At 41.7% G+C, this 25,134-nt stretch overlaps 1 protein-coding gene across 2 annotated transcripts in view; it reads left to right on the top strand.

Moving 5' to 3' along the window:
• The window catches only part of LOC117806685 (latent-transforming growth factor beta-binding protein 2), a 105,027-nt gene extending 80,555 nt beyond the window's left edge, over positions 1-24,472 (top strand). For both annotated transcript variants that reach the window (XM_034675688.1, XM_034675687.1), the window contains 15 exons: positions 1,915-2,040; positions 2,363-2,482; positions 2,639-2,764; positions 4,417-4,539; positions 5,176-5,304; positions 12,561-12,689; positions 14,028-14,162; positions 16,105-16,308; positions 16,422-16,514; positions 16,883-17,011; positions 17,340-17,480; positions 17,918-18,091; positions 18,195-18,473; positions 19,102-19,251; positions 22,212-24,472. In XM_034675688.1, the coding sequence (XP_034531579.1) occupies positions 1,915-2,040; positions 2,363-2,482; positions 2,639-2,764; positions 4,417-4,539; positions 5,176-5,304; positions 12,561-12,689; positions 14,028-14,162; positions 16,105-16,308; positions 16,422-16,514; positions 16,883-17,011; positions 17,340-17,480; positions 17,918-18,091; positions 18,195-18,473; positions 19,102-19,251; positions 22,212-22,387 (2,234 nt within the window). In that variant the 3' untranslated portion in view covers positions 22,388-24,472. The remainder of the gene's footprint in view (positions 1-1,914; positions 2,041-2,362; positions 2,483-2,638; positions 2,765-4,416; positions 4,540-5,175; positions 5,305-12,560; positions 12,690-14,027; positions 14,163-16,104; positions 16,309-16,421; positions 16,515-16,882; positions 17,012-17,339; positions 17,481-17,917; positions 18,092-18,194; positions 18,474-19,101; positions 19,252-22,211) is intronic.
• The last annotated feature ends 662 nt before the right edge of the window (positions 24,473-25,134 follow it).

Below are 25,134 nucleotides of genomic sequence, written 5' to 3'. Positions count from 1 at the left end.
CTAGATCTTCAAATCTGCAGACGTGGGGAGTCAAACCGACCTTTGTGTTTATTAAGACAGCCTACAACTAGCATGCCTCCCTCCTAAGCTCCTTGTTAGCACACGTGTGCAGGTAATGAAAAACGGAGGAGGGATTCAGTATTATTTTATACAGTCTATGGGCTGAACAAGCTCCGAGCTCTGACTCAGTGACAGACCGGATATTGTTGTTACGTAACAACAACACGGAAGTCTGAAACGGCTCGTTTCACACACATTTACAGAAAGGTGGAGAAATCAGAACAGGGGCAGAATGGATTTTTTTCATTCTCGGGGGGTTTGTAGACATGCCAGGGACACATATTTCAGGTAAAGAACCATTAAAAAGTCAATTTTGCATGATATGTCACCTTTAAAGGTCCCTTTTTTAAAAACATGATATCCTGTGACCAGAAGTGGCAAAAGTACATACACTCTTTCCTCAAGTAGAAGTACAGAGACATATCGTTAAAGACTGAAATGAAACTAAAAAGTCAAAATGGTGCATGTTCTGAAATGTACTCAAAGTATAAAAGTTAGTAGCCCCTTAAAAGAGTGAGCTAACCAAACCATATTGTATTTGGGATACTTACAAAACTTATATCATTCTGACTTTAAATAAACAGTCTACTGAACAAATGTCAAAGTGCAAATCAGCTGGTCTTAAAATGCTGTTCTGAATCTACTCCAACTCTAAGATGTTTTCATGGTATATCCATAATGATGAGGAATCGCCAAAGGTTTTTTTTTCCTGTCTGTTTGTTAATACCCTTCACATTTAGGTTGATGTTGGTCTTAATGTTTAAGAAGCAGCTACAGAACCATGCAAGTTGAAAAGAAATTCACAAAAAATGTCTTAAAGATGATTTTATTTATTTAAAAATGATTTAATTATTCATCTAGAAAAAATAGCTCCTCTGATGGCAACAGGTTCTTATCTATGGAAGAGAATTAAGGCCATGGAGAAAAAAATTGATGGGCATGCAAGAAAAACAGAGTGTAATTTGTTTCCTTGTTCTGAGATTAAAGTCATAAATCAGATTTTAGTCTCAGAATTAGAAAAATATCTTGCAACCCTACCAACGTTCTTTTTTATCAGTGGCCCTTATCCTATTCTGTACTAATCAGTCTCTTTATTAACATTAAACTGAACATTTCCTTTGAAATTAACATTGACAAGGTGAATGAGACTTCTACAGGAATATTTATGTTGACATTTCTGTCCTCACCTTTAAACATAAAAGAGGCAAATGTCCCAACCTTTGACAATGAAGCTATTATCACTACTTCACAGTTACTTTGTAGCAATGTGATAGCTGTTGCTCTTGCTCCATTTTTCCCTATCAGAGATTTTTTGGGTCCAGTAGCTCCTCAGGTTGCCATCAAATTCTTGCTGCTATTAATATTTCCCCACTCTCAAGACTAGCCTTTTAACATTTGCCACAGTGTCAACAAGTAGAAGTGAAATTGTGCTTGACTCTTTACCGAGGATTGATTTGATATGATGTGCGTTTACTCGGTTGTCCCTGGCATTGCTTCTGCTGTTGAGAATGAATTACCAGGGCGCAGACTTTGGCAAATGGTTAAGTTGAGCGCCCATGTAGCAGGTGGCCCAAGTTTGAATCCAGCCTGTGGCCTCCCTCCAGCATGTCACTCCCCCACTCTCTCCCACCTTCCTACACTATCCACTATCCTCTCCTCTATAAAATAAAGGAGTAAAAGCCCCAAAAAACAATGTATAAAAAGAAAAGAGAATGAATTACCAACATTGTTAGGTTCTGACCAATCAGAAACATATATATGACACAGCCTGGTCTAAACACAAATACTTAAACACCTGTAGATATATGAGAACTCTATGTTATAACAGGACCTTTACTACTTCCTCTCTTTTAGACATTGACGAGTGCCAGTCCCCAGATGTGTGTCCTACCGGTGTGTGCGTCAACACAGCAGGCTCCTTCTCCTGCATGGCCTGTGACCCAGGCTTCAAGGTGGCCCCCAATGGGTTCTCATGTGAAGGTACGGGTGGTTCCACGCAGTCACTTAATGTGTTCTCTGTCATCATTTCCCCAGTTATTCATTACAGCGCTGCATGACTGAGTGTAGTAAGAATAAACCATTACTGATGTGCCGATGATGCATGACTTCTCTGACATGCTCTCTGTGGTCTGGAAGCTCGTCATGCGAGTGTCCAAACTTGGATAAAGTTGAAATGATACCCGGTGATTTACGGCGGTGTGAATGTGTCATAACAATGACGTCTGTGTGTGTGTGTGTGTGTGTGTGTGTGTGTGTGTGTGTGTGTGTGTGTGTGTGTCTATGTATGTGTGTGTCAACGCAGATGTGAATGAATGTGAGGACAGCAGCTTGTGTCTTGGAGGCCAGTGCACCAACAACATTGGCTCTTACAGCTGCTCATGCCCCTCTGGTATGGAGCTGGTGGATGGGCGGTCCTGCAGAGGTACACACACACACACACGATTTTGCATACACACAAAGTCTAGGTCATCACACACACACACAAAATTCTATTACTGGTTAAACGATCCTTGTGGCTTACCTCATGTTGCCATCTTGACCCAGTTGTGTGTGTATATTTGTGTTTGGTGTCCGACAGATATCAATGAGTGTTCAACCATCCCTGATGTCTGTGAAGAGGGAGACTGCTTGAACACAGAGGGCTCCTACACTTGCACCTGTCATGCCGGATACACCACCACAGATGGGAGGACAGCCTGCCAAGGTACACTAACACTTGTGTAATCAGATAAGGCTGAGGCAAAACTGGAGACACTTGTTGGTAATGTAAATGGTTATTGGTGCTTAACGCTTAAGTGATGCTGGTATGTGGTGGAAGTTTCTTCTTCAGTGTGAACAAGCATACAGTCTGCAATCTCATCATGCAGCTCTGGGTGCTGAGGCCAGGACTGGGACCCCTGGCATCGGTGCTCAGAGCCGGCCCCTCCGTGTAATGGTTCATGTCCTCATCAACCGTCTCAGCTCACCGTCTTCCTCTGCTCGGACATCGGTTTGATATTATTCCAGCCGCACCCAGTGACCTGCTGCTTGTAGCAATGGGAGAAAAAGAAATGTTCATCAGCTCGAGCTTTTCTTTTCAACAAACTGAAGCATTTGCTGTCAAAATACATGAAATAGCTTTGGCAGGGATCACATCATTGGATCAGTGTTGTTCCTGGTGTGTCTCTCGCGTTACAGTAGGAGGTGAAGTTAAGTCAACGGCTGGATTTCTGGCGGTGAAACATCCTGTCGTGATGTGAAGCAGGTAGGTTTGGATCTCTGGGTCCAGGCCCCTGGCACGGTCCCATTATGGGCCGGTTTGACTCACAGGAAAGGACAAAGGGTCAGTCCTTGAAAACACACATTCCTCCTCTGGTGCTTTAGCCTCGGAGCCTCTTAGATATCGTCCTCAGACTCTGAACAAACTGCCCAGCCTGCATCAGGTACTTTGGCGGCTCGCCACAACAAATTCTGCGCTCTAATTATCCTATAAATCAGCAGTTGTCGTATATTTTCTTGCAGCACGCTGTTGTGTGTACAGTGCTAACACAATGAAAGCCAGACCCCTCTGACATGAGTCTTCAGGGGGAGGGGAAGGGAGGATGAGGGTTTGTGAGTTTATGGGAATGAAAGATGGGTTTAGTCAGGTGAGGCCAAACCAGACCGGTCTTTCAGCAAGAAGCGACGGTATGTAATAAAGGCCTGAAAGCAGACTGAAACAAGGCTAAATTTAATCCAGATCAACAGGTTGTGCCATGGCCTTGCCGTGCCTTCCAAATCTGGCTTTGAAATCCTTGAATTACCTCCAAAACTATCCAGTCACTGCATATTTATGTGTTTACTTACAGTCTGGGATATTGTTTTTTGAGCCTATCTTTGCATTTGGGTGTTTAACTTGTCGTCTCTGCAAGATTCATCTGATTATGAAAGGTTGGAACAGGAAGACAAGCTTTTCCCCAGAAGTGATTTTCCCCTCTTCCCCCAGAATTTACCCTGAGTCCAAGTACCTAAAAGTTATGTTGTAATGCTGCAATTATCCACCAATCTACAGCTAATCAAGCATGTCACATTCATTATTAATTTTTACGAGTCAGAGGAAAATGTTCTCAGCCTAAAATCATTTTTTTCCTCCTTTGTTTCCTGTTTGCTGTACTGTACACCGTTAAACACTCCAAATGGCCAATGCATCTTGTGCTCAGACAAGCTCTTGATTACACATTCTTTTGTGATGCTTACAGAAAGGAATGGTGTTCCCTGCGGACTCAAAGAGGATATATGGGGATATTTAGTGATCATCAAGATGTAACACATCTAGACCCTCCCTTTCTTATCAAATTATCTCCTCATTTGTCTCATTTTCTCTCTCCTTTCCCATAGATGTGAACGAATGCAGCAATGACAGCGTTTGCATCCGGGGTCAGTGTCTCAACACGGATGGATCCTTCTTGTGTTTGTGTGAAGCTGGCTTCAAGTTCAACACTGACACAGCCGACTGTGAAGGTAAGCCCTCTGAATTAAAGTCCTCTGTGATATCCCGTTGTGTAAACTCTGCCCTGAGGTTTCCACTCTCTGAGTTAACCAACATGTCAACATTTGCTGTTTGATCGTCACGCTACATTTAATCTTAAGCATACCCGTTATAGCACAGTCGGCTATGATTGATTATGTATAGCGTTATAGTTGGGACAGGGTTCCTGTGAAAGTGTCCAACCCTGGCTTAGAGGCTTTCCTCCTTGGTCTCAGGACTTGAGGGGTGCCTGGATTGCATGGCTGGAGGCCTGATCTGGCTCTCCCCTGAGGAAAGCATGAATGACCCCATTGTGAGCAAGAGGTGTTTCTCCCTCTGGAACGTCTCCCTTTAGCTCCTTCACAAGTTCTTTGGTTGCTGTGATAATATTGTTCTTGGCCATTCCTGTTGCCTGCTGCGTTTACTGAGGACAGCTACACCGCAGGCCTCCTGGCCGACTCCTCCTGTACAGGCATTAGACTGGAAGCAGAGGAGCAGCAGAGGGAATATGAGTGTGTGTGTGTGTATGCGTCCATTTAAGTGTCTGATTGCACATGTGGTTACGTTTGTGCCTCTGTTTGTCAGTTTCTAACCAACATCTGCATCCCTCTCTCTCTTTTACCGTGCAGACCAGAATGAGTGTAAGGACTTTGGCAGCTCAGTGTGTGGTACCTGGCGCTGCGAGAACACCATCGGCTCGTATCGGTGTTTCATGGGCTGCCAGCCTGGACTCGAGGGGGGAGACAACACAGACTGCGGTGAGTGGTGAAACCCTGTATAGTTCAAAGTCTTGCACACACAATTATGTAAAAAAAAGCAGCCTGTTTTTGAGGCCAGCTGTCCTTCAGATTCATTACGAATGAATTCTAGGGACCTACCTATTTTTGTACCATGCATCTACTCTAATTCAATCCTTTGTCAGGAGAGTGCAGCACTTCTCATACTCTTTAGGACTCTCCCTCTGTGCATAGATAATGATATCTGTTTGGCAGGCACACACAAAGAGACTGATCTAAATCAAAAGCTATCAGGTACTCCAGGTTTCGTGCAAAAGAGGCCGGGGGAGAGATGAGGAGAAGTGGTCCCTGAAATTGGGGCACTTTACAAAGAGGAGTGCACTGTCATTGGAGGCAGTGTGTGAGGCCAGCAGCTGATAATGGTCCTCTTCTCCTGACACTGAGCTAATGGAGAACCTCTGGCAGAGACACAAGGTGGAATCTGATCACTGCAGCTCTTCTTTGGGAGAGGACTGCCATGCACTCACCCCAACCCCTTACACCCCACTGAGGAGCCGGGTCACCTGGGTTGACTGGCTTGAACATCAGCTACATCTGGGTCCACGTCTTGCCAACAACAACGAACACATGAGCATGACCGCCCAGAATACATGATGCCTTTTGTGTTTACTGGCAGGTTCAGGCAACTTGGGCTTCACATTTTTACATAATTTTTTACACAGAGATTTTCATTTATCACTCTTTACTTTGTATTACATTCTGCTTGTCTTTGTTGCTCTCACAGCTCCATAAAACAATAAGTCTGGTTTATAAGAGACAAAAAAAGACCAAATATTTCTCTGGTCTGAAAACAGAATCCACACAGCCACCAGAGAGTGACAGGAGAGGAGGGGGATGCAGACTGAGAGCATCACATTGGAATGATGTGTTGGACACAGATGGAAGCTGTGGGTGTTTAGTGTGTCCACGTGTGTGTGTGGACATGTGGTTGGCTGTGGTTTTTGCATCCTCACTTGTGTGTTTGTGTTCAAGCAGGAGAATTCGTAGATATGCACTTCACTTATTCTCATGACCCTGAGTTTTTATTGGCCTATCAACAGACGGAGATCAGGGGAGAATACGCCGCAGCAGCACTGATCAGTGACAGATCAGACCTCCGCCCCTTCCATCACCCTGATCCTGGCTACGTGTGGCTGCCTCCTCGCTGCACTTTATGGTGCTGTCTGTCTGGCACCAGCTGAGGAGTGCAGGGGCCTGCAGTGCGATAAGGAAAGATTGAAACCAGCTGCTCACCTCTGCTCCTTCAGTGTCAGAGTCTAAGCTCTGCTAAGCAGCGCTTATAGGATCAAATCAGCGTAGTCAGTGTTGTCTGATTTAATTTTACGTTCCTGATAGCTGTATGAGACTAAGGACCTCCACTCCCATGTTATGTGCTATAAGTTACACATTTTCCGTACTCCTATAGTCCCAGAAAATCCCTCACTTACTTGCCTGAATGAATGCCTGGTTGTGACAGCACATTACCGCTGCCTACTCTATCTTTCCTCTGTTGCTACATTGTTCCTGTTTTCACCGGACCCACAGCTCACCGTTGACTCACAACAGAAAGTTTGAGATCCAAACCCTCAGGAGTTCGGCACTTATACACAATCATGGCTTGTTTCACCTAACGATCAAGAGTTGTGGGAGATGCTGCCGTCACCCCTATAAAAGTCCAAGGAGGGAGCTCAGTGACTCTGGGGCATTTTTGTCTGCTAGTAAAAATCATCAAAAATTCAAGAAGAGGCCAGACGCTGTAATTTGCAGTTTTCTGTGAGGGGCGTTGTTTTATTTTTTCTCACTGACCTCCGAAAAAGGGGCAGCGGTTGTCTTTGGCTCTGCTCGCAGTGCTCATTTAGATTTAGAGGCTATGATACAAAAGGGGAAAACAGAGTTTTTCCTAGGCAACTGTGTGCTCAGATCTGCCATGATGCTGTACACAGGGCTCCTCTGGGCATGTGAAAAAGGCAGCGTGTGTATTTGCAGGTTATTGTTTTTAAGCTTTAATTTACCATCATGCCCATAAATTCCCCCAGGCTTTGCTTTGCTTTTAATAAGACTTGCCCGAGGCCGGAAATTGTCTGTGGTCATACTCTCCCAACCTCCCACCCCTTTTAAGCATATAGAAATCTAAAGACTTTACCATGTGTGTGTGTGTGATTGCTCATTCTGCTGTGCAGATGTGTGATGAAGTTTTCACTCTCAGAGGTACACACATGGTATATCCTCCATTGTAGATAACTAAACACAGGTAGATGGTAGACACGTTGTAGATGTACAACGTGCTTTTCTCTAAAACAAAAGCTCACCTCATCCTTGCAAGTCGCGTGTGAAATCACCTCAGCATATGGATCCAATCAGACGAGGGGTTGCCCAGAGAATATGGAAGACGTGTGGGCTGCTGAGGGTGAGCCAACAGTCACCGATTCCTTTATTCTTGAAGCTCGCCACCATGTGCTCCAGATTAACACATTGAACAGAGACCCACACTTAACGCAACCCAGCCCCCTGACCGCAGCATCGCCGAATCCAGGAAGCAGGTCCTCCTAGGTTGGACCATTAGGATTTGTGCTTATTGTTCTGGGTGCACACCTCATCGTCCTCTCTCCTTCAGTTCTTTCCTTTTGGTAATTTACAGCTCTGCATGTGTCCTGATGTAACCGATTATCACATGGAAAGACTAAGAATGTCGTCCCAAAACCCCGCTGGTGTGAGATGAACTCTTTATGGAGTTATCTCATTGTGCCGTCATCCACTTTTTCCTATAAACCGCTAACAAGTTAACTTTGTTAGTAGCTAGTGAAGTACGCCGCCACTCAAATACTACCAGAGTTAGATACACCAAAAGAAACAAAAGGTCGTTAAGAGTATTTTGGTTTCGATGCTCTCATTCCTCCCCGGGATGATACTATGATTGCATCCCTCCCTAACATGTGGTTTGCTACAGATTTTGTTCCGTGTCACACATGAATGAAAAGCTGCCGGCAGACGCTGATTATTTTATATATTAGCGCAGAGCTTTCATCACCCTCTTCCCAGACCTCCCAGCTGGCGGCCGCTGTCATTCCAACATTCCAAACTCTACTTAAGGTCTTCACACATGAAGAAACTCCGACACACAATACTCTTCACCTTAATCTGAGAGCGCTCCTCATCGAGCTGTGGGAATAATATTCCAGAAAATGTATTACTCAATTACATGTTATGTCTCGCAGTATCAAAAAAGTGTCAACACTGCTGCTCCAGCTCAGCATCTCATTCCTCAGCTGCAAAATGCAAATCTAGTGGGTTGGCGGTTTTCAGTATGTGTACATCCACTCTGCCTCCATCATGTTGCTGCCATTTGAGCCCACATGTCTATTCTAGGTATTTAAGCACTTCTCAGCGTTTCCTGTGAAATGTATCACAGACGACAAAGACAATTCTTGTCCAGCTGTTTTATTGGCCTGTGGGAGCCCCTGTCTCTGACCTCAGAGGCACGTCAAAGGAATGGCCAAGTCAGGACAGGAGCGCTGACTGAGAGAGCAGTTGTTTTTGTGCAGAGGAAGAGAGGAATCTGGCTGTGTTCAAATCAAACAGTTTGGGGTTTCCTTTGCACACTTTGATTCTTTCTTCAGTTGATACAGCATTTACGAGTGCTCAGGGGAAAGATTAAACTGGTTAATATGACATGTTAGTGACGATTTGGGTGATACAGAATGTCAGTTTGTTTACACATTTGAGATGCAACTGGACTTTACTTTCTGTCTCAATTAATGCTAGGAGCAGACTCACCAATTGGGATACAACACATGGGGGGAATTCAGTCATCACAGTTGCTCTGTACACAATAAGTTATACAAATACAATAATAAGCTATGTAGAAAAATAAATAAGATAAGATAAGATATTACTTTATTGATCCCCCGGGGGGGAAATTCAGTTGTTACAGCAACCCAGACATAAGTACAATCAAGGAAGAAGTTTCAATAAGTACAAAATAAAACTAAAACAAAAATAAAACAAAATAACATTAAAATAAAATAAAAATAAGTAAAATAAAATAGATAAATAAGCTAGAGTACAATTTAGATATATACAATGTTACAAATGGAATTTTAAATTAAATAGCAGTAATTACAGGCAGTATTAAAAAATCAAGGTTCAAGGTTCAAGGTTTCTTTATTATCCCCGGGGGGCAATTTGTCTTTCAGTCAGCGGTGACACAAACAAACAAAACAGTACAACACCAACATCAAAACATTCAAAACGGTAACAACAACAACAGTAACAACTGGAAACAACAGTTATGAGGCATTGTTAAGCAGACTAGCTGCTGTCGGTACAAAAGAGTTCCTCTTCCTATTCGTCCTGCTATTCGGCATCGCGAATCTTCGGCCTGAGGGAAGCCGGCGAAAATGTTTCAGTAGTGACAGGTTGACATGGTGTGATTATGGTTGGTAATGACAAATTAAGCAATAAATTAAATAAATAATTAAATACATGCTACCAGCTTTGAATTACTGGTACCAATAATATCTTCGTATTCCGAAAAGAGTCTTTATGAACTGGAGTTTTTCCACATCTATTAAAAAAGGCTAGGATTGTGTGACCTAAGATGAATTACATAACAAACCATGGTTCTCTGAACCCCTGCTGTACATTTACTGCAGATTACAATCATCTTTGCTTTAAAACTCTAAGAATGTTCTGCATCAGCAAAGGAAATGTTGTCACAGCACTTCTTATGAATTCACGGTTTGCTTTGCTGAACAGATTATCTGATAGCTCTGTTATTTAATTTTTCATCCGAGCATACTTCCCTCCGCTACAGTGCTGAGAACATGGATTTTATCATATAAGTGAATACTGGACAACATACAAGCCAAAACTAATACATACCAACATAACTGTTGCTGGCAATCTGTACTTATTGTATCTGTACATTTAACACTGTTTGCTGGAAGCGCTAACAGAAATCAGCAGTTTTGTTGTTGTTGTTTTTTGTACTCCAGATTTGTTTCCCTGTTTTTCATAAACTTATTATCACTGTGGTGGAGTTACTCTCAGTCATGGAAACTTTGAATGGAATAGTTCTGGAGTGCTGTTATGAAACTCAGAAATGAACAAAACATTTAATCAAGCTTTTTATAAAACAGACATGGCTTGTTTTGTCCCTTGCACTAATTTCATAAAAACAGTTCATATCGAGTAACAGAACTTTCTGCCATAATGTCCCAAACTTAATGAGTTACAGAAAATATACAAGCGCTGACTTCCTTTTATCTCTGACTGAGGAGTTTCCGCTGAGCAAGGTTTTTTTATGTCAGAATCTGAAAAGAACAAGATGTGTCGTCTAACATGAGTCTTAGAACAAATATCTCATAAACTTTTCTCCAGAGGAACAGAGCATTATTGGAGCAAATGAACAGGCCTTTTTTTTTTTTCTTTTTTTTTGCAGCGGCGGCTGTTTATGTTCCCAGAACAAATAAACAGTCATTAAAATGAGTTCTGATCAATGATGGTTATGTAACAAATTGTCAAAATGACTTAAGTTAAGATTGAACAGAGAACAAATTCACCAAACTATTGAGGGAATGTTGAACTCTGAATGTTTTCTATACATTTACATCCTTCCTTATATGTATGTCAGCCTCTGCCCTCTCTACTAGGTGGATACTAAAATATGCTTGTAAGGGCTAGCTTAGAATTGTTGCCTTCAGGGTGCTGTTGGCCTTCAGGGTGCTGTTGGCCTTCAGGGTGCTGTTGGCCTTGCGGTTTAAGCGCACACCACACATACAGAGGCTATAGTCCTCGTCGCAGTGGTCGTGGGTTTGACTCCTGGCCTCAACCATTTGCTGCATGTCTTCCCCCCACTCTCTACTCCCCACATTTCATGTCTCTCTTCAGCTGTCCTATACAATAAAGGCTAAATGTCCAAAAAGAAAAAGGAAAAACATGTTGTCTTCAAACGGCAGGTGGTCAAGAATTAGCCCTGCTGCTCCATGGTCCATGCTAAAAGCCTCAACATCAATGTCGCTCTCCACCAAACACTGACATGACGCACATTATGTCTTTATTCTTACAATGTGACAATGTTACAATGTCATTTAGCAGACGGAACAGAACAAGAACAACACAAGCAAAGATCTAGACAAGAGGAAACAAGATCAGTAAGAGTAACAAAGTGCTTCAAGTCAATTTGGGTGCAGGTACTGCCAAGCAGTGTAAAGGCAATGCACAAAAATAAGTAAGGAACTTATAATAAGACATAAGGAACATCTACAATGAAGCAACCAACCAATTTAAGACCTTCCATTATCATCATCAACAATTAACATCACCACAATAATGACCAAAGTACCAAGTGCTGGGTCCCACACAGATTCCCAGAGTAGAGCAGGACAGTGCGAGTCAATCGTAGCTGGAAGACATGATCTGCCACTGGGGACAACATCCTTCTAAAACAAAGGATGGAGTTTTAGTTATCTTAAGGCTATGAGTCATTCATAATTTGGCATAATAGGGGCGTGGCTGGTTTGACTGACAGGTGGGCAAGTTGTAGCTGTTTGCCACATGGCTAGGATACAGCCTCAACTTCACCTCTTGGCCAGTTTCTAGATCCGCCAGAAGTTAGTTGGAGCCAGAATCTTCATTACGGAGACCACCATCTTGGGACTTCTTTAGAAACCCTTGGGTGAAGTCACTGGAGCTACGTCTATGCTTTATGCAGTCTGTTTCAAACCAATGAAAACTAGCTTAAACACATACAGTGTATCAATTAGAAGAGAAAACAGTTGCTGTCAGAGGCCTGTCATAAAATCTCGTCATGCCAAATGTGAACTCTCAGTCATCATTCTCCCGCTGCCTGCTAAGTGTCTGCATGCTGTCAACTCCTCCATCTGAAACGTTTTGCCAACTTCCTGATGACCTAATTGACACTTCTCACTTCGTTCACTTGCAGCTTTCCAGATCCACACACAACGCTCTGTCACCCTCTGAGAGAGTCTCCATAAATCTATTTACAAACACTGAAGTTTGAAAGCTCTCTTAATAGATTGTCTGATCTGCACAGCGTCCCTGACATGTTATGATGGCAGTGGTTTCTGTTATTGTTAGTGAGGTCAAATTGGTAGTGCTGTTTATTTTGGGAAAGTGGCACAGTGTTTACTGCAGCAGTTTAAAAAGTCTATTGTGCAGAGCGACATTGTAAATATTAATGTTGCGTTCTCCTCTTTGTGTTCTCTCTTGTTTTGCAGATATTGACGAGTGTGTTAATGAAACCATCTGTGGGAACCACGGATTCTGCGAGAACACAGACGGGTCCTTCCGGTGCCACTGTGATCAAGGCTATACCAACCCTCCAGGAGACAAAAGCCAATGTGTCGGTCTGTATCTGAGCTACAATAATACCTCATCCTTTATTACGTCTAATAAGTTAAGTGTGGGGATATGTTTTGCTTAAAATACCATGTAAAAATTCCAAAACCAACAATGAACCGATAGTACTAAAAAATATATTCTGTGTTGCCAAAAGCCTGATGTAACTTCTTCCTTTGTGACACAGAGCTCCAATTGTTGTTCAAAAACACATCAGTGAGTCACGCTGTTGTTCAAGTTGACAAAACATATTACAGTAACCTTTCTGTGGCTTACATTGTGAGTCATTCCCACATAAAAATGAGATATGCGATACATTTAAAGACCCACTGGAGCAACTAATGTGTGTGAACGTTCTCTGAAGTCAGTCCACTATGACACATTGCACGCAGTCCTGTTTAGTTAAGGTTTGGAAGAAAAACTACTGCACAATGTGAGGGAATTATTAAGCAAAGGTGAAAAGGTTTACATCTGCATTTAGAATCAACACATTCAGAACGTTTTAAAAAGACTGGGTGCAGATTAAGCACGGTGGTAAATCTTGTGCTTCATGTACAGAGACCTCAGCCCTCAAATCTGCAGCCCTGTGTTCAACTTCCACCCTTGGCTGTTTGTAGTTTGTCTCCCCCCATTCCCCACTCTCTCTGCCCCTGTTTCCACCTCTTTTTCATGTCCTGTCCTCTTAATTCAGACATGACAAGCCCCAAAAAACAATTACAGAGAATAAAGTTTTAAAAGACAACATAACCAATTGTTTGACTTAGTCTTTAAACAGGATTCTACAGAGGTGATTAAGTGCAAACACTTTGACTTGTAGAAACAAATTCTACAAGAATGTAAACGTGCAAAATAAAAGCTACAACAAAAACACTCTGCAAATGAATAAATGTTTCCCAAAAGAGCCTGAATAACTGATTAAAAGGCAGATAAACTGTAAATACACATCATGATATCTTGTGTATAACATGCACTTTTTATACCTACTTTACAATCTGAGTCACTTTGTAATGCTTTTCTTGTAAGTAGGTCATAATCATACATTTAAAAAAAAAATGGTAGTATACTATCATGTGTAAAAAGTACTATACTACTATTTGGAACTGGCATCTATGGAACTGAGAGAGATAAAGGTTATGCACATATTCATGGCATACAAAGAAATCAAGAGTGATTCAGTCTCTACAAAATGAGTATTTATGTTGAACTTATGTGTAATTTATTTTCTGTCAGCTTAATATGAATTACTCCTCAAACAGCATTATCATGAGAACAAGTTGAGCACATGCCTGTGTATACATGCACACATGCCTGAACCTTACACTTCCCTCCTCTCCTGTCTCCCTCAGACGTGAACGAGTGTGAGATGAGCCTGGCGCTGTGCGGGGAGGCCCTGTGTGAGAACTTCGATGGCAGCTTCCTGTGCATCTGCCCCAACGAAAATGAGGAATTTGATCCCATCACCAGCCAGTGCCGCTCCCTGGGTAATAGAGCAGGACCAGCACTCACAGTGACTCACAGGACTTAATTCTCCGTCCCATCACTGGGAGACGGAGTTTTCCCTGATTTAATGAGCCGTCTCTCATTATCCAAACAATGATGGTGACGAGGTGGATATGACTTACTCCATGTCTCCTAGAGTATCTTTCTGACCTGGCTGTTTCCATTTGTTTTATGATCTGGGCTTATGATTTGGGTGGGATGCCTGCAAAAAATTGTATTAGACTAATCCTTTAAAGGAATGATGGAGTAACACCTCGAGTAGAGCCAAGTAAATACCCTGAGGGCCTAGTTACGGTAAACCCTTTTCCTCATCAAGACAAACAGGGATAAGGTGTAGCTGTTGGCCAGTAGCACTAAGATCATAGCTCTCTTTCATGCTAAAATGATCTCAAGTGCAGTGGTTACAGATATGCAATGTATTGCAATCCCAAAATGACAAAAAAAACCTTCATCAGTCATGTAAATAGAATCACATCTCCGGCTCGATAGGCGTATGTGTACACGACTTTGGTGTATTTACATTATTAAGCGGCGCGCCCTCAGCAGGGATGTTATTCCTCCTGCCTGGGCACTAAACCCCAGCTATGCCTTTGTGTACCTTTGTGCCACATTCCCCTGTTTGCTTTTGACGTGTGTGAATCAATCATGTGAGAGTGAATGGTGTGTTGACTCACATGCCAGTGTTTCCATTTGGCTAAGCCGACAGATTAAGGGTGAAATGCCTGAACCCATGCCTTCGGACAAATGAGCAGGCTCAGCGGTGGCAGGCAAGGGTAACACTGTACCTACTGGAGGCATAAGGGTGCTGCTAGTTACCTGTACTGTCTTATGATGTACTTTAAAATAAATTGTATTTCCAGTACCAGTTTTAACCAATTCAACTGCAGAAAATCTGGTTTGAACCCTTGGTTGATTAAAGACTTTCTATCTGTAGGTGGGGGCCTCATTTATGAATAGGGGGGTGTTCTGTTGTATTGAACATTCATATATCAGTAGTCTTTTTTGTAGGCAGGGAAAGCAGTCCATATGGAGAGCAAAAGCATATAGAATGCAAACCACTGTAGTGACAGCTCGGCTCCCATCTGTAGTAATCTGACAAGGATTTATTTCATCTATATACAAATATCTGCATGCAAGTGCAGCCAACAATCTGTTCCAGATCAAAAGTTCCAACTTAAACAAAAGCCAATCCGCATTTAGATTTCCTGACTTCCTGGAATGCATCAGAGATGAACAATCTGACCCCAAGTATTTTAAAAGTTGTATTCTTCTCCTCTATTCTGCACCATGATGTTGTTATTACGGTAAACGTAAGACCCATCACATGCAAGTGGATTACAAGACAACAGATTTCTCTTTCAGGCTCTTATTGCTGTAGTAAGCCAAAGTGAAGCCTCTGTGTGACATGATGCTAACTGTGAAACTGAGACTTCCCCAAAACAGATGAAAGCGCTAATCAGGTGGTGTTGCATATATTTTTGTCAGGTGATAGTCGATAGGTCCTTGATGGGCTGATACTGATGTTCAGCCCAGGTTACTTGGCCATAATATCAAACATCTTGGTCAATAAATAAGAGGGGGAGAAAAGAGAGGAATGTTTTGGAACAAGTATAATCCCACTTCAAGTTCTTGTTAAAAAATACCAAAGCAGAGTTGTCCGCAGCTCCCAAAACATTTTCCAATCACGGCTGGTCAAGACCTCTTCACTGTTTTTTAGACAGTTTTTTTTACCATGTTTTCCAGTGAGATCAGTTGACATCATGAGAGTTAATATATTGCTCTCCAAAACACAAACAGTAATCTTACATTTTTAGTGGGGTGTGAATAAGCAACTTTGTACCAACCCCACATGTGCCTTTCTGTATCCAACCATGACCTCTGACCTCTCTTCCCTAACGAAATACTGTCTTTGTCCACATACAGATACCGACTCCGGTCAGGCTGTTCGGGTCCCTCTGTCCAGTCCCTCATCTGATGAGAGGAAAGAGTGTTACTACAACTTGAATGACGCAAACTTCTGCGACAACGTCCTGTCACGTAACACCACCAAGCAGGAATGTTGCTGCACGGTGGGAGCCGGCTGGGGGGACAACTGTGAGATTCATGCCTGTCCTGTCCCAGGAAGAGGTACAACAAGAACCGGATGATCCAAATAACCTGAACAGATTGAAGCAAGATTAATACGTGCATTTTATTCTCATTACGCCTTCTCTTCAGCTAAGCTATTTTTTATGTTTCAGATGATTATAACCAGTTGTGCCCTCACGGCAGTGGATTATTACCCGTACCTGTTTCCTCTGCACTGAGTCTGGGAGAACAGTGGCCTTACATAGGTATGCTCGCTTTCATAAATAGCTGACATATTTTATGTGTATTCTTGAGCTTTTATGTTTCCCCTTGTTGGCACAGAGAGATGCTGTCAGTCTGTTTTATTTCCACCTGCATAAACTTTTAAAGCAACAGACAGACACAATCCCCCACCACATTTACAAGGCTATCTCTACAGTTAGCCAGGGATTCATAGGATACATACCTGCAAACCTGACTAATTACTGTAACCAGTGTGTCCTGACAGCTGCATACACAGGGAGTGAATGACATTTAAAGTGTCAGTGTTTTAAGAAAGGGTGTTAGTTTTTGTTGGTTGGTTTATCACTGTCTCACCTACGTAACACCAAAGTGTGAATCTCTCTCTTCTCAGATGCAAACGAGTGTGACATGTTTGGAGCAGACATTTGTAAGAATGGACAGTGTTCCAATCTCTTATCGACGTACACCTGCTACTGTCGCTCTGGCTTTTACTATGACAACATCCGACTGGAGTGTGTGGGTAAGAGATCTGTTCTAAGTTTTAGCACATAGGACAAAGCGGGACAAACATCCATATATATAAACTCTTGTGAAGACTTCATTTCCCAGAATCCTCCTTACTGTCAGGTTTCATTCTGCTAGAGTGCTCTCATGTTATTATAAAAATATTTTGGCTGCTAATCCGTGATTGTAATTCATCCCTGAGCTTTGCTAGTTCACTGATTTAAGAATGTAATGAATTTATAGTGATGGTCAAATTATGGGATGTTGCACCTTCATGATTTGAATTGCTGTTGTAAGATCCTTTGTTTGTATTTTAATTCCTCTCTCTATACATGTGTTTTCAGACTATGATGAGTGTGAATATGGAACTGCCTGTGAGAACGGAGAGTGTGTGAACACAGCCGGTTCCTTCAACTGTTTCTGCAGTCCCCCGTTAGTCCTGGACAGCACACGACGACGCTGCATCAGCCTCAACACCACAGAAGGTGTGACAACATTTAGAACTTGTGTCTTAAGTTTTGCTGGAGGGAATTTCTTATTGCATGTATGAATCAGGTAGTACTTTGGATTTTAGAGCAGATGTGGAGAAAAAAACCAATGATCATTATCAGAATTACAGGAAGGGTTTTGGTTGTTGTTCATACTAACAGTCACATACACACATCTGTATCTACATGTAGTATTCAGGCTACTTTAAAAGACAAAGCTGTTTATGCCATGGCCAGAGTTCAGCTCAGTCTACTTCGCAAATTTGCACGCATGCAGTTTTCAATCGAGTGGAAAATTGCAATGGACTGTTTTTATGCACTTACTTTTCTCTTCTCTCCCACAGAATGAGTTTTGGGTTTTGTAGACAGCTGTATATTTATTTTCTGCTTTTTTCTCAGCCTCATTGTTAATCCCTGTATATTCTTTCTCCCAGAAACTTTAGAGCCTGATAACGACGTGCACATGGATATTTGCTGGCAGCGTCTGGTTGGAGACACCATGTGTGCAGAGCCCCTCACGGGACGCAGAACCACGTACACCGAGTGCTGCTGTCTGTACGGCATCGCTTGGAGTGGACAGTGTGCCTTCTGTCCCAGGAGAGACACTGGTGAGAACGGGAATCTGTTCAAACATTTCTGTCTTTATTTGAACACATCCTTGTTATTAACGTCCAAAAAAAAAACCTCTGCTCTGTGTGCTTCTGTTTTTAGAGGACTACGCAATAATGTGCAACCTTCCTCGGAGAGGAGGCACAGATAGTTTGCGAGAGCGGCCAGGATACGAGTATGGTGTAGAGGGTCCTGAGGATCCTGCCGAGCCTTTTGCCCCACCATACTTTGACAATTACGGCAGCCCTGCAGGACCCTATGATATCCCTGAGAGTGTTCCTCTGTTCAATGACAATGACTACAGTGTTCCGCAGCCACCTGCCCGTGTCCCTGTCCTCCGACCACGGGAGCACCGGCCACGACCAGTGGATCCATACTCTGGTGGGTGTATGCATTCTTCATAGAAAAGCACACACTGCAAAAAGTGTGTAAACTAGAAGCTTCTGCTTGTAAAGATAGGGGTCAAGAACATTAATGAACTTTTCTTGGATCACCCTAAAGTCTCTTATAGTGCTGTTTTCTGCTGAAGAAGGCAGATGTTTTGGTTTGTCTCTCTTTAAAACCTTGTTACACCACCTTTTATCAGACAAAGTTAGCAACTAGCCAGTGAACAAAGTGAAGCATTAAGATATGAATTAATCTCCTTATCCTCTTAAAATTCCATTATTGCTTATTGCTGATTCCTAAGTTGAGATAATTATCCCAATCTGACGATGTATCTTTTTCAGCTTAAAACAGACGTGCTGCAAAATATTTAGTGAGCTTGTCACAAAGATAAAGAATTACAAATCCAGTATATGACAGAGAAAGACGAGTATTTACTAAGTGTAGGTTCACATGTGAAGCCTTTTAGCATGCATAGTTCTTACATGATGGCTTAAGGCAGTATGGAGGTTCATGATACCAAGTCCTTCAAGGGGATCTTTTACTGGACTCTGGTATGCTTGTACAGTATGTATAAAGATTTGCTCAAGTGTCTTTTTTTCTACCTATGTCTGTGTCCAATCAGAGCGCTATGAGAGCTTCGAGGGTCTCCGAGCAGAAGAGTGTGGAATCCTGAACGGATGTGAAAACGGCCGCTGCGTTCGTGTACGTGAAGGTTACACCTGTGACTGCTTCGACGGCTATGAATTTGACTCAAATAAGATGGCCTGTACAGGTAAGTTATGTCCAGCGTATTTTAAATCTTCCTCTACAGACCACCCACACAGAAATTCTGCTCTAAGTAAAAATGTGAAAGGACTTTCTAGATCCAATAGGAAATCAATCAAGTCATTTATCTGGGCTCAAAATGTTGTCTCGGATCTTGAAATCAAACCGCATAAAACTCTCTCCTTGGAGGCTTTCAGAGCCAGGTCTTGGGTTATTTCCAATGAGGTAACTCTTGATGCAGTGTATCATCAAGCTCAAGGAGAAGCTTTGAATTTAACAACCTTGCATTAAGTTATATTTTATGGGAAACTAATGAAAGCAGTGCACTCCTCAAAACCGCAATGTGTTGCCCTTTGGTTTGAAATTCCCCGGTCACACACTGCCAAGAGTAAGAAGGCCTTGAATCTCTTCCACTCACAGTGTATTCCATGAGATATATTATCCTTTAAGTGTACTTTGTTTGTTTTGTTAGAAAGTGAGACCCTCATGTTGTAATAAAATGCTCTGATTACAATATTCTGTCTGCATATGAGCTTATCAGCTCCAAGGCCAGACGTTTTACCCAGGAATATGATTGAATTCCAACACTGCGGAAACATGTGGGAGCTATGCAGCTCTCGCCATGCCTCCTTTTATAAATATCACCACAATTCCCCCAGCAGAGCATGACATAAACAGAAGGAGGGTCGTTTGATATTGACTGCTATGAAATGACAATCAGACCTCCCGTGCTTAAAAGGGAAAAGAAAATCAGCTGAAGGCCAAAAGGAAACATAATCCTGCATTGTTACTTTTACTCTCGTTCTGGACGGTTCAGCGCAGGAGACAGACGGGATTTCAAGTTCAGATTCAATCCATTCGACACGCAACATGATGACATGTCCGACTTAAAATATACAAGAGGAAATGTTCTACAATCAATTTTTGGTAGTTTGTAAAACTATCGTCTGAATGTGAATTATTTGGAAGTCAGAAGGCTGCAAAGGTTTATTTGGTTTGACATTTGGAACAACTTTAAAAAATAATGTTTCTCACACGATTACACATGATTGAACACCTCAAGGGCAAGCCAGCTTAACTGTATTAACCATCATTCAGAAACCCAAAGATTTTATATGACTATAAGCTACCGAAGTCATGTCAAGAGATGCCTAAATCAGGTCTGTCAAGCAGACAATCGGACCAAAATTGTCATAACACCTGCCATAAATGCTCCTGTTTCCTACTACAAACTACGTGTTTGTACAATACAGCTTTTTAGAAAGTATAGCTGCTTCAACAACAGTAGGATTTAAGAGTGAATTACTATCAAGTGTGGAATTATAAAGTGACATATACTGTGGCTTAGTGGTAAAGTGGGTCTGATCTGAGGTTGGTGGTTTGATCCCAGCTCTTGCAGTCACATGCCGAGGTGTCCTTGGGCAAGACACTGAACCCCAAATTGCTGCCGGTGACGTATTCAGAGGTGTGTGAATGTGTGTGAATGCAGTTAGTTAATACAGATGGTCTTCTACTACAGCAGCCTCTGCCATCAGTGTGTGAATGTGGTGTGACTCAGTGAATGTGATGAGTCGTTTAAAAGCACTTTGAGAGGTCGGAAAGAAAAGCCCTATCCAAGAACAAGTACATACTTTTACTTATATACATTTAGCATGTTCATCTGTCTTTAAACCAGCTTATACCAAGTCTGACTCTGACCTTTGACCTCTGCTAGACAAAATAACTCTTATCACTATCACCCTCTAGTGGTCTGATAAAGCATTGTCTATCACTTCCCTCCACTTGGTGTCTATGATAGGATATAATAATCAGTGATACTAAGATGTCATGATGTTTTCCTTCACCCCCACTAACAAACTGTCTGAATACCCAAAATGTTTAACTGTTGCATTGTGGGACTAAGTCAAGAAGCAGAACCTCACATTAATGAAGCTGGGAGCACCGCATGGTCGGTCTTTTTAATAAAACAAAAGGATGAATTAAAATAATTGCTTTTCAAAACAGTTACCTCTGCATTGTTCTCAGTTGATTTCCAAAATAATCAACAAGAAAGGAAGGACAAAAACAATAAGTGACAAAAAAAGGAATAGGGGAAAATGAAAGCAAGAAACAAAAAGAGGGAGACAACATACGAAGGAACAAGGAATAGAGTAAAAAAGAGGAATAGAGGAAGAAAGATCATAAGTGAGAGGGGAAGAAGGGACAAGGCAGAAGAAAAAGGTAGAAAGCGAGAGTGGAGGAAGAAGGGACAAGGAAGAGAGTAAAAAAGGTGGAAGTGAGAGAGGAAGAAGGGACAAGGAAGAGAGGAAAAAGCAGAGAGCAAGAGATGAGAAAGGGACAAGGAAGAGAAGGAAAAAAGCAGAAAGAGAAGAAAAAGCAGGGAGCAAGAGATGAAGAAACAACAAGGAAGATGAGGGAAAAAAGCAGAAAGAGAGAGAAGAGGAAGGGAACAGGAAGAGAGGAAATAAGGGAGATGAAAAAGGGACAAGAAAGAGAGGAATATAGAGAAAGCGAGAGAGTAAGAAGGGACAAGGAGGAGAGGAAAAAGGACAGAACAAGAGACGAAGAAGGGAGGAGAATGGAAGAAGAGACCAGGGAAGGGTGAGGGAAGGAATAGGGAAAAAACTAAGAAGAAGGTAAGGAGGAAGTAATAAAGGAGGGAAAATTACTCTGGAGGTAAGAGGTAACAGTAGGTGGGGTTTAAGAGAAAGAAAGAAAGAATGAAGGAGAGGGAAAAACAGGAGAGAAGGAAGAATTAGAAAAAATGAGAAAGGGAAGAATTCATTAAGGAAAAAGGGAGGCTTGAAAAAAAGAGGGAGAAAGGAATGAAGAAAGAGAGAAAAGACTGTAAAAGTGAAAGAACTAAGAAGAGCTGCACCCCGCTGTGCAGCTGCAGATGTGTAGCGAGCAGCTGTTTCAGCTCTGTGAGCTTCCTGCTCACTAACTCCTCCTGTCTCTCTCCTGCAGACATAAACGAGTGTGAGGACATCAGCGACAAGGTGCCCTTATGTCAGAACGGGCAGTGCACCAACACAGAGGGATCCTACAAGTGCACCTGTCTGCCAGGCTTTGTGGCCTCTGCCAAACCGCACAAATGTATCCCAGCGATCCCGGAGTTGCAGCCCACGGAAACAGGAAACTGAGACAGAGACTGTGGAAGCGCTGGCTTCTCCTGCTCCCCTTAAATGTCACCTTACACCTTTCTGCCCCTCTCCTAGGGGCCTGGCACTAAACCTCCAACAGTAACGCTGAGACGTCCAAACTTATTCCCCCTACACATGCACACACACAAACAAAAGCACACACACTTGCATCAGATCCCCTTAAACACACCAAGAGGACCAGGAAATGTGCAGTGAATGTATTACATTGGATTCAATACTCACCAGATATTCATTTGCCTTAAAGGGATTTTGTGGACTGATCTTTTTTATTCAGTAACCCCAGGCAATTTGATATGCAGATATACTCTCCACCTTATTTTCTCTGTCACTTGTTTGTGTTATTTATTTCATTTACATGACGGGCCTCTGCGAAAAGAGAAAGCAACCTATTTCAGAGGGCTACTTAATTTCCTCTTGTTTTATGTGTCTCACAAAGAGAGAATGTGGGGAGATGATGAACGATTTTTTGTAAACGAAGGAATGTCATTCAAAATCAGCCACCTATAAACCAGCTTATTCCGTACCTGTCAAACCTCGCACCAACATCATCTCACACAGTCAGTGAAATTTGCATCAGCTTGGATGCTGGACCTGCCAACAAACCAAGAAATTCAGAGACAGAGCTTTTCTTCTCTATTCGTCAGGATCAACTACGAGCTGAAGAATCTCTGGACCAAGAACGTGGAACTCGACACGGCCAAACATACACACCAGAAACAATACGTGGACCTGGAACAGACTGTAGATGTATATGATGACTTATGTAATGTTTTAAAAAAGGTGCAATAGGTGAAACCTGCCTTCCTCTTTTTGACAACACTTTTACTATCTAAATACCAGCAATGAAGTGGGAAAACATGGACTCAGCAGCTGAGCCCTGCGATTTGTATCTGTTTTTTTAACAGTATTAACTTGTTTTCTACTTCTGTAAAAAAAAACAAAAGAAAGAAAAAGAAAAAAAGAATGACTTAAGTTTGATTGTAGGCTTTATCCTAACCTCATAAACTACAGTAAAGTTAGATTAAGTATCCACACATATCACAACTTAAAGTGACATTTTAACACAAGCAAAAATAATTTTCATTTTCAATAACAATGCATGTCTCACATTAGACCATCCCCATGTGTGTATCTCCAGACGCACACAAACACAAAGGCTTTGATGGAGAGGTTTGGTATATTTTGTACAGAACTAGTACTATGTATTATTTTTGTTACATATTCTCTTAATGCATTATAGCACAAACAATATTTTCTTTGACATCAAGCATAAAATGTAAGAAAAATCTGGCATTATAGCTTTGTAGATTTATACATGTCTGTACAAATGTTTTTTAAAGCATATCTTTTTATGTATGAGGAGAGTGGCTGACACTGTACCAGAGGAACTGTGTGTGTATACCCTGCCCTGTGGAGCAGACAATGAAATATATTTTTTTGGAAGTGGCAGCACTGTTCTTATCACAGATATTTTGTCTCTTCAAGTTCATTACAAAGACAATGCTTCTAAAATGCAAGCGCCAAGTCTGTGCGTCACAATTTTTATGGATAAATATGAGTTATTTTGAACATTACTTCTTTTAGTCGCTGTAGAATTCAATCTCATGAATGTATCAGAAGTATCAGCATAATCATTTGGTTTCTAAACTCCAGCTCACACCTTTTGTCTTTTTTATATTCAGGTTTAAGAAAATAATGGCAGTGCAGACTGATTGTCATTTAAGAAATGTTAGTGTTGCAGAAAAATAAAAGTCTAATTCTAACTTAAATATAGTGACAACGTATGGCCTTATGAATTCATGACCTATACATTTTGAGTTGTACAAATATTCCACTTAATGCCCACTCTGTTTTACTGCTCGGTTAAACCACCACTGAATCAGACCAGAAGTCTAACATTTAGGTCAAAGTTGGAATATTTAAAGCCTTACAAATCTGCAAACAACTTGAGATAGATGTCTTCTTGTAAAGCTGTGGTCATTTTAAATATCATGCTCATTCATTATGTTTACCTCTTGACTGTAATCACTATCAGTCATCAAAATAAAAACATAAAAAATACAACTCTCTTTGGACAGTTACTCTGAAGAAATGGCAAAACATGCACACCATGAACTTACCATGTGTATCATTCACATTGAAATGCATGACCAGATCAATGCAGGTATGTACAGTATATGAATCACCGGAACATATTTGTGTGATGTGGTCAGAGGTCGCATCTTATTATTGCAGGTTGCAATTCAACAATTTGTGCAAATTAATCAATTTATTGTTTTGGAATAAATTCTTTACTTGCAATGAAGTTTTAGCTACCAAACAAGCTGTCAAAATGAGCAGCTTTGCTATCAGATCAACCCATCCATCCATCCATCCATCCATCCATCCATCCATCCATCCATCCATCCATCCATCCATCCATCCATCCATCCATCCATCAATCCATTTATTCATCCCTTCATCATCTATACTGCTTATCACATATGGCTTCTGGAGCCTATCCCAGCTGTCACTGGGCAAGAGGCAGGACACACCGTGGACGGGTCGCTGGTCCAAGGGGTATAACTTACATACATCTATTGCTATGAAATATGAATCCAATATGTAACTTTAGATAAAAGAAAAAAAACACATAATACTCTTTTTCTTTTGGCACTTCAGCCTGTTTTGGGGTTTTAAGCTCCAGCTATGAACCAGGTATATTCACTATTTACTTCATTATTACT

Source organism: Notolabrus celidotus, chromosome 22, assembly GCF_009762535.1.
Source record: "Notolabrus celidotus isolate fNotCel1 chromosome 22, fNotCel1.pri, whole genome shotgun sequence".
Lineage (NCBI taxonomy): Eukaryota > Metazoa > Chordata > Actinopteri > Labriformes > Labridae > Notolabrus > Notolabrus celidotus.
Note: the sequence above shows the minus strand (reverse complement) of the source record. Positions and strands in the feature narration are given on the sequence as shown.